General features: G+C 43.7%; 1 protein-coding gene across 2 annotated transcripts in view; it reads right to left on the reverse strand.

Annotated features, from left to right (window-relative positions):
- Nucleotides 1-12,888, reverse strand: part of RHPN2 (rhophilin Rho GTPase binding protein 2) — a 46,927-nt gene continuing 34,039 nt past the window's right edge. The window contains exons 8-16 of one of the 2 annotated variants that reach the window (XM_048515867.1): nt 11,252-11,373; nt 10,488-10,553; nt 8,926-9,082; nt 6,601-6,720; nt 5,604-5,798; nt 4,621-4,697; nt 3,971-4,117; nt 3,184-3,339; nt 1-2,329 (exon numbers count right to left, since the gene is read on the reverse strand). In XM_048515867.1, the coding sequence (XP_048371824.1) occupies nt 2,075-2,329; nt 3,184-3,339; nt 3,971-4,117; nt 4,621-4,697; nt 5,604-5,798; nt 6,601-6,720; nt 8,926-9,082; nt 10,488-10,553; nt 11,252-11,373 (1,295 nt within the window). In that variant the 3' untranslated portion in view covers nt 1-2,074. Of the gene's footprint in view, nt 2,330-3,183; nt 3,340-3,970; nt 4,118-4,620; nt 4,698-5,603; nt 5,799-6,600; nt 6,721-8,925; nt 9,083-10,487; nt 10,554-11,185; nt 11,374-12,888 lie in introns of both variants that reach the window. The other variant, XM_048515866.1, reaches the window with a different exon arrangement.

A 12,888-nucleotide genomic window follows, 5' to 3' on the forward strand; every position in this document is an offset into this window, starting at 1 on the left:
TTGCTACAATTTTTTTTATTATGTGTAGGGTAGATTCTCGTGTTAATTCAGATATTGCACAACAACAACAAGAATACATGGCTGTTTAGGATTTCTCCTTTCACAAAAGGGTAAGAATAGAGCAAGTTAGTTTACATCAACATTTTAAAGCAATGTCAACAGTAAAAGAATAAGCTGTTTCATCTTGCTTGTATTAAAATGCGGAGTGGGGGGAGACCAAGTTATTCCTCACCAGAAGATGGCTGCAGGACTCATTCTTAAATAAACTTTAAAATTTATATATTTACATCTATTGCATATCAACACAAAATCCTAAATGGACACATGGATGGATGTAAAAGGAAAAAGTCCCAGTCCCTTGCCCATACTTTGACTTGGAATGTCTTCTGACATTCCATCAAGGGAAGTAGTCCCAACTCTATGGAAGCCAGAAGGATAGCTTTCCCATTAGTTACAGCAGAGTTAGGATTTCACCCACTTAAAATGTTTTGAGTATCAAACATTATAAGATCTACCCTGTAGACAATATTTCAGACTAACACTACTGTGTTAGCAACCCACAGCTTTAAAATGAATAGACAGTAGAATAACTATTTTTGTAAAAAAAAAAAAAGAGGAAAAACTTAACAGAAAAATCATAAGTTCCTGAATTATCTGATGTCCTTCTTCCTAAATTCTTTCTTTTAAAGGGGGCATTTAATGGTGCTATAAGCTCTTTGGACCAGGATTTCTGTCAATCCACTGAGGGGAGCTCTAATGCATGTATTTCTCAAGTTGATGGTGGAAGACTGCTCTATTCCTCCCACCCCACAAATATTCACATAGCCTACCATCAAGTTTCCAAAGTAGGATTCCTGGCTTTAAAATGCCTCCAGTAGTTGCCTTATTTACATTAGTTGTTGCTTAGCTGTAAAGAACCACACCAGTGTGCAACTGCGCTGAACCTGAAGCTTGAAATATTAGGGCAGCTTCTCAGGTTGGGCTAATAGGCTCTCCTTTGAACTCGGCTACAGCACCATGGAAGATGCTTCCCAATGGTGTGTGTCTATCCCACAGTACTGCTGTCTGCTATAAAGGTTCACAATCATGTGGGTGGGGTAGATAATGACAGGTCTTGTGCAATGCAACCATGGAAAAGTGGCTCTGCATGCAACATTTAGATGGCAATCAAGGCGACCGCTTTCTCCAAGTGCAGATTTATTAATCCACCCTTTGTAAAGTCCTTGCACTATCTGAAGGCAGCTTCGGTTGAGTTTGATTGCGCCTCAGGGTTCAGCTGCTTGCAACTTTAAGCACTCTGCGAACGCAGCCACAGCCTGAGCAGAAACGGGAGGTGGGGACATACATGAAGTAAACAAACAATTACACCCTTCTAAACCCATTGACTTCACAGTGGACTCAGAAGGGTGTAACTCGGTTTAGGATTGCATGGTTAAAATGCCACCTCTCTTTGTGGTCCTGACTGGAATCACACATGATGGTTAGAGAGAAAAAAGAGCTGGGAGATCAACTCCCACAGTCTCCATAGCTGAGGCCTGTGTGTGAGTGGCTGCTAAGCCTCACAAGGTTATCCACCATCTTAAGGCACCAGCCCCACACAAGACTTGCCAAAACAGTTTTCCTATGTTCACCTGTCTTTCAGTCTGTCTTCATTGAAGTTACTGCTCATCATTGACACAGTTAGACATTGATGTAGTTTAAAAAAATCCTTCATAGTTCCTCTCCCCTCCACCCCCCTCCCCCCATCCCAAGTCTGTAGCATATGAAATATTCTATAAACAGTTTTGTTTACAGGTTCTTACAAAAGTATTACTTCGAGAGAGAGAGAAAAGACCTCTGAGAAATTCAGTAGCAGGTAAGGCCAATTTCTTCTCTGCCCAGGGTCCTCAATGCTCTCCCAACAGCTTTCTTCTTCTCCAACAACCCAGGGTTTTTATAGATGGCAGAAACTGGGCCAGAGTTCAGTCAGCATGCCACTGAGTGAAATTATTCTAGAACGACATCACTACATTTCAGATTTATGGCACTTTTGGGGAAAGACTTCCAGATGGCAAAGAAGCCATCTTTTTCAGTCTCAGTACAATGAACCTTCCAAGTTCAGGAGTGTGAAGGGTGACGCGAGTTTCTTTTTTGCTGAAGAGCTCCCAGATATGACGGAGGGGAGGCAGAGGGTGCTGGCCGCTTTCTTCCTGTTCTTTGTCCCCCAGCTCAGAAAGGACACCTTCGGAGTCACTTTTTTGGCCGTGTCTATTTTATCTTCTTCCATGGCCAAGCAGATCAACGAGTAGGTTTTCTGCATCCCCACAGAATACGTTGCGCTTTTGTTATACTGCAATGGAATAGGGGTGGGGATAGGGGAACGTAAAAAAAGAATCCAGTCATCCATAATGGGTCACAGCATTCCGAAGACAACAAAAGACCACACAGCCTGAACTATTTTCCAGAGACAGGGTTCACCATTCTTTCATGTTAATTATAATCGTTGCAGGGGGGTGGACAGACCAGTCTAGACCTCCAAGAATTTCACTTATTAGGTCTGGAGAAGTCTAATCGGAAACATGTATTTGTATGGTCCAGAATGGTCCCTAATTAGTCTTAAAATCTCAGGAAGAGTTAACACAGCTTTTGCAAAGGCAAGTTCCTGCTTCAGTCTTTCAAAAAATCTTTAAGGTATTCCGAGTGAAGAGTACAACAAAGCGTGGCTCAAAAACTCCACAATCAATCATCATATCAGAGAGACACAGATAAATGCCTCTAAGTGCCATCTGCTCCAATTAGGGCTCTCCTATAGAAGAGGAGGAGTCTGGATTTATACCTCACCTTTCTCTCCTGGAAGGAGTCTCAAAACAGCTTACAAACTCCTTCCCTTTATCTCCCCACAACAAATACCTTGTGAGGTAGGAGGGGGTTATGAGAGTTTAGAGCTAATTGTGACTGGCCCAAGGTCACACAGCAGGCTTCATGTGCAGGAGTGGGGAATCAACCCCAGTTCTCCAGATTAGAGTCCACTGCTCTTAGCCACTACATCACACTGGTGGAAAGTGTGACTGCCAACATCTCACAAGATGTCAGGCCCTGTATACAAGTTGCAAGTGTTACTGGCATAAGATAAAGTGCTTTGAACAAGCAGAAATGCTAATTATCATGCTCAAACCTGAAGTGTACAGCTGTTCTTTTACTTACCATCAAAGCTGTTGCATCTTGGCAGCTGATAGCCTGGATTTCAATATCCTGCCCTCTCAAGTTTTTGAGCTTTTCCAAGATTTCACCCACTCCAAGCCATTTGCAATCCACACCTCCAATGGAAACCAAACAGTCTCCTTCTTTCAAACCAGCCAACTGTAAGATAATTTGGATACATCTTAAATATCAGCTGGGACCGCAGAAGCATTTTCATCATATGCTTATGGGACAAATGTGCTTATGTGACAATGTAGCATGAAATTCTTCCTATGTAAGAATGGCTGAACTTTGCTCATGTTGTAGAGATCATTACTGTGAAGGGTCAGCCCAATCAAAAGTAAAACTGTATCTAGGTATCATCACTGCTTCCTGATATTATTACAACTTCCAAGAATTTCATTTCAGAAGTTTGCTTGAGTATCTGATTGCTAATCCTAGACTGACAAGACTACTGACTACTGCTTACCAGCTATGGAGTACAAGTAGTGATTTTTCTGTCTCCATTTATGTGCTCACCTCTTTTGTCTGGTCTTGTAAGCTGGCCTTCACCTTTTGTCTCCAGAAGCAACACATCCTCCAACCCAATCCAGCATTACTTAAGACTCTCAGGATTTTGAGCTTTTCCCCACCTTTTTCTTTCAATCATATTCAGCTGCTTTCAACAGTCTATACTCCCTTCTCATCAGGTTGGGGGAGGGGAGTTGCATAGAGATCTGGTTAAACTACAGGTTACCTAACTGGGGTCCCCCTGAGTACATGCAAAATTAGAGAGGAGAGCTCTACTTACGGCTGCGGGACAAGATGGATCAAGACCATAGATGTGTACTGGTGGGCCTCCTTTCACAGTGAATCCCAGATTTCCAGATTGACAGCAAAAATTAACAGCACGAGGAGCCGTCCACCTCTGCTTTGCCGAAAACACTGTCAATGGGCCCTGAAAGATAAAACAGTGACAGGCTAAACAATGATCTGAGAATTATAAGCCAAGTAGATTTAACAATCTCTTACAAACACATATGTACTCTCCCCTCCTCATGCACTGTCCAGAAATTTCCTTGCAATTGTACAGTAGCCAAATGTTTACACACCAGTCCTCTTCGGTTTAATACAGGTATAACATAGTTTAATTTCTGGACTATGAGCTCAATTCTGCAATCAGGGTTTGCCTCTTGTTGATGCATGCCTGATACAGGGCTGATTGTTATCAGATCACAAAAGTGACCATAAGCTGTTTTCAGTCACAAGCAATTGATGGGTATTATTTGTATGTGTGTGAAGGGGGGAGCTTTCTTGTTGAGATAGTAACACTCCAAGGAACTCCACATTTGGACACCTGGTCAATTTCCCTCCGACGCAAGAAGGAATTCAGTCTCCTTAACAGCAGAGACAGACAGCACACAAAACAAATATCAACAGGAAGCATAGCTTCCTACCTACCAGCCTTTCAAAGAAATCTTTGACTTTCACCTTGGAGAACTGAGGAGGAATCATTTCTATTTTATGGTCCGTCTTAGCTGTAAGGAAAAACAAACCAGAAAATGAACACACATCAGAGCTAAAAGCTTATAACGACTGACCACTTTAAACATTAATTTCCCTGTCCTTCCTCCAAGAAGACATGCTGCTTCCAGTTTAAGCAGCAGAAGACATGCCGCTTCCTGCTTCCAGTTTATCCTTACAAGAACCCTGCTAGCCCAGGGTCACCAACTGAGCTTCCATGGCAGACTGGGGATTCAGACCTGGGATTCACAGATCCTAGTCCAGCATGCTAATTACTATACACCACACTGTCTCTCTTTGGTGACACGGTGATCCAGATTTGAACACGAGTCTCCAGAGTCCAACACTCCATTCCCTCTAAGACCCGTTTCCAGGGTCCGGCCTAGAAATGTTCTTTCTGAAATCGGCTTCCATAAGTTAGAGGCCTGCCCTAGGATCCTAAGTAAGTTCGTAGCCGAGGCAGAGGTGCCCACAACTGTTTTGGTGATGGAGGTAGAAATCCATATAGTTGAGGCAACTCCGGTTAACCATCTAGGCCTCGGCCCTACCCTGTGATCCCTTTTTTATCTAGTCATCAGGGCCCCTTGGAGTTATGGTTGTTATTAGTTAGTCTTATGAACTGGAGGGTTACAGTTACTTGGATCTAGTAGTATATTTTATGTATGTTTTAGATGCTTGTGTGTGTGTATGCACATATATGAAGGTTTATGTGAGAGAGAGAGCCACCCCAAGCCCAGGAGGGGAAGGGCAGCAAATCAAATAAACAAATAAACAAGCAGAGTTACGCCCTTAAGCCCACAGTGGATTTAGAAGGGTGCGTCTCTGCTCAGAGCTGCCCCATTAGGCATTCCACCTTAAGCTCTCGCTTGGTACATAAAAGGCTTTCACGAAAGAAGCATCCTGGTTTGAAAAGTACTTACGAAGGATATCAGGAGCCTGCACCAAACTCAAGAAATCGTCCTCCTGTTCCTGCTGTGAATATTTGAGGCAGGAACGCTTGTGCGCAATGGACAGAATCTCCTGCAGGACCTCTATGTTCCGAAGCTTTTTGCACAAGCCGCAAGCCCGCAAGGCTTCTTCGTGGTAAACGATGGCCCTCTGCAAGTGGGCTTTTCCTGGAGAAACGAAAATACAGCTTCGTAAAGAGAGACGATCCCCTTAATTTTTTGCCCCATACTATATTGGTTGCATGAAATGTCAACAGAAATGGGCCTCATCTCATCAGCTCTTCAGACAAATGCTCCTTTGCGGGCAAAATGCTCAGGGCCATGATTTTTGCAAGTTAATCAGCCTTCCTAGGTGATGTTTCAAGGATCCCGTGTAAGTGCAAGGATTATTCAAGTGAGTCTTGATCAAAGTGTTCTTTTAAATGTAAAAGCCTGACTTTCTGTCTACAGTCCAGCAAACCACCCCCACCCCCTCCACTTAGGTTTGTTTTGAAGAGAACCCCCCTTTCTGTTTGTGGTGCTCCACTGGACGTCAAACTAGAAGTGGAAATCTTAGAGAGAATTTGCAAACCTTGTTTATGCTCTAAAGAGGAGTGTGATTAAATAATTTGGGACTTAATGGCCTTAAAAGGGTCTGCTTTTTCATAATACATACTTTAAATCAGGGGACTGCAACCTGCGGCTCTCCAGATGTTCATGAACTACAAATCCCATCAGCTCCTGCCAATTGGCCATGCTGGCAGGGGCTGATGGGAATTGTAGTCCATGAACATGTGGAGAGCCACAGGGTGCAGATCCCTGCTTTAAATGGACAAAAACAGCTTGCTTTTTGAGAGACCCATGAGCTATTTTTGAGACTTTCACCCCAAAGCCCAATTCCCAGCTGGCTCTAAACCATGGTTTGGGTTCTGAAATACAGCTAGTGCAAACTGTGGTTTAACGATGCACGAGTGCATATGCCTGTCCTTACCCAGTTGTTTGCGCTGGCCTCTGTCCCTCAAAAGGGCTAAAGGGGTCAAGCCTTCTGGCATGTGGTCGTAGAGCTGGGAGAGTGCTTTTTCCTGCTGGTCTTCATCATCATTCTGACGCACTGGGATGGTGCAAAGGAAAGAATGCGTAAGTGTTTGCTTTCATTTCCATCTACATGAGGTTCCTCCAAACCCTCTCAGGGAAGGTGTGACTTGAAATGCTTCCAAACAATCCCCAGAACTTGTTTTCCTGGCGGATTACCATGAGCATTGTTCTAATTGTTCAGAAACTTGTTTTACAGCCAGATGCCTGAATACCAACTCCCAAGGCCTCTTCACTCAGCATGTCAAATATGCCTTCCTCCTCTAAAGCCCACGAACACCCATGAACCTGCCTTATACTGAAGATCCATCAACGCCAGTCCGTCTCACCATGACTTGCCTCTGAAGATGCCGGCCATAGATGAGGGTGAAATGTTAGGAGCAAAAACTACCAGACTACAGCCACGCAGCCTGGAAACCACAAGATGTGTTTGCATCCATGCGTGTTGGCTTCAGCTTGTAAATTCCTTGGGGCAAAGACCTTTCTCTGTTATTTTGTGGTTATTTGTTAAGAGCTTTTCAGGGCAACACAATGAAATTACTCGGAAGGAGGAACAGAAGCCTTGTATCAATGGCCTTTCCTTCCTGCAAGCTCTAATAGGAAGCCATTTCTAAAATAGGCACACGCTGTGCTGCTCTTACGCTGGACTGAGTGATTCAGAGTCTTCTTGAGCAGCATGAATTGGCAGGTGGCATGAACAGGAGCCCCAAGTCACTCGCATTTGTCGCAAATGTCTGGCAATATGAGCTACAGCCCTATAGTGGAAAAAGCAGCATGCTTGTCTAATTACCTGCCTTCTGGACTCTATGCACACCCAGCTTCATTCTTCCCATTATTTTCAAATGCAGCATAGTTAAGTTAATCCAAAATGCCCCAGCAACATAGACCAAAGAGCATGGGCTTTTATTTAAAGATATTCTAGGAAAATGCTCATTAGAAACTGTTATACTGTACTGCGTGGGTTGAAACGATCCCTTGGCAATACGTGAAACAGCAGTCAGTGCGCAAGACGACACCTTACTGATCGTGTGCACAAAAGTAATTATGAAGTAATTACCAACATTAAAGTATTTCATTTTAACTTGGGAAGGGGGCTGATGCTCCAGAATTCACAATTCTAATACAGTTCTAAGAATTCTAGCACTGACTATTTTTTTTTGAAAAGTGTCCTCCAAAAGGCAACACCAGGACAAAAAAACCCAAAACACAAACAACCATCTTATCACAGAGCAGACAAACTTATCATGGTAAATGGGGGAAAGGGGTAATTGATGTGTATGTTGCACTCACACAGGCCTTTTAAAATAAGCAAACAAAAAAGGTGAGCTTGAAGCAATCCACAGTCCCACTCAGCAAAGTTTTGTTAAGAACATAAGAACAAGCCAGCTGGATCAGACCAGAGTCCATCTAGTCCAGCTCTCTGCTACTTGCAGTGGCCCACCAGGTGCCTTTGGGAGCTCACATGCAGGATGTGAACGCAATGGCCTTCTGCGGTTGTTGCTCCCGATCACCTGGTCTGTTAAGGCATTTGCAATCTCAGATCAAAGAGGATCAAGATTGGTAGCCATAAATCGACTTCTCCTCCATAAATCTGTCCAAGCCCCTTTGAAAGCTATCCAGGTTAGTGGCCATCACCACCTCCTGTGGCAGCATATTCCAAACACCAATCACACGTTGTGTGAAGAAGTGTTTCCTTCTATTAGTCCTAATTCTTCCCCCCAGCATTTTCAATGAATGCCCCCTGGTTCTAGTATTGTGAGAAAGAGAGAAAAATTTCTCTCTGTCAACATTTTCTACCCCATGCATAATTTTATAGACTTCAATCATATCCCCCCTCAGACGTCTCCTCTCAACAGAGGTGTCAACAGAGGTGACCGTAAGCCACTTTGGCAGAAAAAAAGCATGGTATAAACCCAACTCTTCTTCATTACATGGGTTTCCCTCCAGCCTTTCAAAATAGTCACATTCCATACTTCCATACTCCTTGGAGCACACAAATCTCTGGGAGAGGAGGGGGGAAATTTAAAGGACCAGACAAGTCCCCCTGCAAGCAAGCCCCTCCATAAAACCTGCACACAGTCAGAGCCCCAAGACATAACACGAGTTTCAATTTAGTCACTTGCACACAGTCAGAGCCCCAAGATATAACACGAGTTTCAATTTAGTTGGGACTAAAATTACTTTGCAGAGGGGTGTAAAATAAGTGAATTGAACTCATTCTCACATTGGTGGTCAATCAGAATCGTGGCAATGAAGTAATGAGCCAAAGCCCTGAAGTGGTCCGACTTGACTTGGGCCAGTTTTGACCAAGAGTAAGGGATGTTCTCCTTGACTGGTGCTTGATTCATCGCCGTGTTAACGAGCATATAGATTTCTCCAACCTAAAATGGAGGACAAGGTTGAAGTTCAAGCAAGTTTTGGTGTCATCAAGAGCTCCATCACCACAGGTTAACGATGGCTGGTTGCAAACCTGGCCTCTTCATCAAGCTGATTGACATCTTTTTCCCTTCCACTCAACCTTCCTAATTTTGTTGAGCAGCCCACATGAAGAGCTCTGGGGAGAGCAAAAGCTTGCTCACTTTGCAATGCTTTAGTTGGTCGTAATAAAGGTATTATCCCACTATTGCTTTTAAAGTACTTGGGAGTCAATAAGACAGGTACATCGAGGAAAGAAGAGACTGTAAGCTGTAAGGAGTAATTATTATAACCACGTAACAATTTCAAGTGTTTCAAGTGCTTCAGGTATATTGGCTTCAATTCTGGATACAACTTCCATGTATGAAAGGATTTCCACCTGTGGAAGTGTGACTTCCTTAGCTTTCCCACTCCCTCTGTAGTCCAAACTACCCAGAAAACACAGCTCCTGGGGGACTGGAAACCCCCCACCCCGCCCCAGAACAGCAGGGGGGTCAGAGGCCTGTCATGAGAGGAGATAGCTGAAAGTGTCCTCACTTAAGCACATGAAAATTTTAGGCAGGATACAACCTCTTACCTTTTTTGTAGTCATTACAACAGCCCTATAGAATAGGCCAGTGGTGGCGAACCTTTGGCACTCCAGATGTTATAGACTACAATTCCCATCAGCCCCTTCCAGCATGGCCAATTGGCCATGCTGGAAGGGGCTGATGGGAATTGTAGTCCATAACATCTGGAGTGCCAAAGGTTCACCATCATGGGAACAGGTCAATGGGGGAGGGGAGGTTTGAAGCTCAAGTAGTGTAACTTGCCTAATGCCAACTCCTGAGCTCCTCTCAGAGGAGGGATTCAAACCAGGGATTCTCCCGTTCTTAGCTCAGCCTATTTAGGATCATGCACAAGCCACTAGCCCTCAACTGAAGTTCCTAGTCCTTCTGTCCACCTGTTGAAATTCCACATTTTCCTTTCTGCACTTCTTTCATCATCCCCAAAATTATTTTCATACTGCAACTATTGGAAAGTTAACATTTAATATTTTTGCTTGGATTATTCAGAAAAAAAAATGGGACTGTACACTGACCTGGCCTTTAACTCAGCATTGTGAACTGTATTGGTGTCCTATCCTAACCCAGCAGGGGCTGTATGGTTGCTGGGGGCCTATCTTTCCGTTGCCTTCAAAAAGAAGAGGAGTTATTGACAGACGGCTAGTTTAATAATCATGTGCTTTGGGGTGCTGTGTGGTTTCCGGGCTGTAGGGCCGTGTTCTAGCAGCATTCTCTCCTGACGTTTCGCCTGCATCTGAATTATCTTCAGAGGATCTGAACACACTTGTGAACACACACTTGTGAACAGGAAGCCTGCCTTAGTTACTTTAGCAACTTCCTGGGCCATCTTCACTAGTGTGAAAAATTCATTCCGTATCCCAGGAAGGCAGATCTGCTCAAAGAGGCACTCCTGGGCTTCGGATCCTCTGAAGATGCCAGCCACAGATGCAGGCGAAACGTCAGGAGAGAATGCTGCTAGAACACGGCCTTACAGCCCGGAAACCACACAGCACCCCAGTGATTCCGGCCGTGAAAGCCTTCGACAAATCATGTGCTTTGCTTCCAAGGGGCTAGATAACAATCTGGGTCAGGAGCATAATTGAGAAATGCCCATTCTCAACACTTGCAAGGCAAGCTTTGGAACAGACTGCTTTAAAGTCACATGTTCAATGACTCTTGCTTGCTGCTACCAGCCAGTCTTCTGGAAGCCACTGTCCAGGGCTCACCAGATTATGCAGAGTTTGACAACAGAATGTGACTTCTTGTGAACTTCATTCACATGTTGTCCTTTCAAACAGGGGCTGGAGCGACAGGAATCCTGCTATGCCTGTTCAAAATTCTGAGAAAACAAATGATGCTCATCTTTTACTCAGAGTTGCTAACAGGACTTCCATCAGCACATTTCTGGTAGTAAAACCTTTTTTTTAAAAAAAACTCATTACCCCGTAGGCCTGAACAGGCAGAGATTCCTATTCTTTAAAAGGCATGCTGTTAAGCACACACGCTTGTGAACAGGAAGCCTACCTTAGCAACTTCCTGGGCCATCTTCACTAGTGTGAAAAACTCATTCCGTATCCCAGGAAGGCATATCTGCTCAAAGAGGCACTCCTGGGCTTGAGCGATCATCATCTTGACCAACACGCTCAACATGGCGGGGCTCATGTCGTAGCTCGGAGTATGAGTGAAAGTCTCTTTTAGATAATTCAGAACTCCTGAAGAGATGAAAGGGAAAGAATATTCATAATCCAGCTTTCCACAAGGAGTCACAGATGACAGATAACTCTGAAATGAAAATAACGCCAGCAGCTATTCTGCCTGGGAAAATCCTCCATTAAATTAGGTACCCAAGCAGCTTTAAAGCAATTTTTAATGGGCAATTTAAATATAATTTAGGAAAAATGACTGCCATGAAGGTGGAAAAATCCAATTTGCACACCGCAGCTATCAAGGCTTTACTAAAGTCTCTCCCAAAACTCTGCAGCAAACCAGGTTTGAGAAAGACTGGAGAACAGCCAGGGAAATGTCAGGAAGTGAATAAATATATCATAATGCAGTAGGGAAGCAGGAAAACAGCATTGAACCCGAGGCAGATAGCCTAGGTGGAAAAGGCCTAGAATTGAGTTTTTTGCAAACAGAATTCTGGAAGAGAACCCTACAGTACAAAACCAGATTTTTAAAATAGCCACTTTATGGGAAAGGCATGTGACAGCTTTTTTAGATTTAAAAAGCATGCCTCCTAATGGTTGGGGAAGAAAAAGAAAGAAGAGGGAGAGAGGGGGGGACTATTTAGAAGCTTGATAAAGAGAAACCGGCCTGAAAAGCTGGGCCAACAAGTTTTGGGACCCTTCCAAGGGTAACTTGTAATGAAGCCAACGTCTTGCCAGAGTGGCAAGCAAGGTGGGACAGCACGACGGGTGGCAGAGCGATGACAACATCCAGTTCTACAATGAACTGTCCTTTTGAGAATTAAAAACAAACATTTTTGTTTGTACTGTGCCTCAAACACTTAAGCAACTCTTGATGGGGCTGAAGTTTAATCTCCAAAAACGCACCTTGCCCAACTGTTTGGTCACGTACCCCCAGCATGTTTTTACCACTGAAAAATGGATCATGACATCATTCAGGGCTGTGAATCCCACTGGCTTCCAGTGTGTTTTCAAAAGCGGCGTTTAGTTATTCTCAGGGCTATAGGAAAACAGCCTCCAATTTACCATTAGAATGTCCAACTGGAAGGCTTTTTAACTTTGGCAACAGCAGGGTTTTTTTTTTAATGCAGATGATTACTGTCCCTTTCTCACAGAAAAAGACAAGTTTCAAATAAATACCTGCCAAGCCCTCCATTTCTTAATATCCAGGAGCTCCTCTCTCAAAGACTAACAATGCTGTTCAATTTGTCCTCACATGCCAGTTATTTCACATCCCAGTTATTTCCCCTCACAGTTTTTGCACAGGGCTTTGTTTATGGGTATAGTCTGTGACAACAATCTTCACTTTGTCTATAGAGAACGATGTGTCCTGTGTGATTGATAAGGCACTGCACAGAGCTGTGCAATTATGCACACGTACAATGAAAAGTACTTTGCTAGAAGGAAATATTGCTTCTCTGACGTTCTTCAGACAGATTTGGCCTATGAATACTTCATCTGTGGGGCTTTTCCATATATATGTACAAGAATTCTGCACCAAGGTGAATCCTTGCCCAAAAGCTCATTTTAAAGTATTATGCA

The sequence above is a fragment of the Sphaerodactylus townsendi genome, linkage group LG14, assembly GCF_021028975.2.
Source record: "Sphaerodactylus townsendi isolate TG3544 linkage group LG14, MPM_Stown_v2.3, whole genome shotgun sequence".
Taxonomy (NCBI): Eukaryota; Metazoa; Chordata; class Lepidosauria; order Squamata; family Sphaerodactylidae; genus Sphaerodactylus; species Sphaerodactylus townsendi.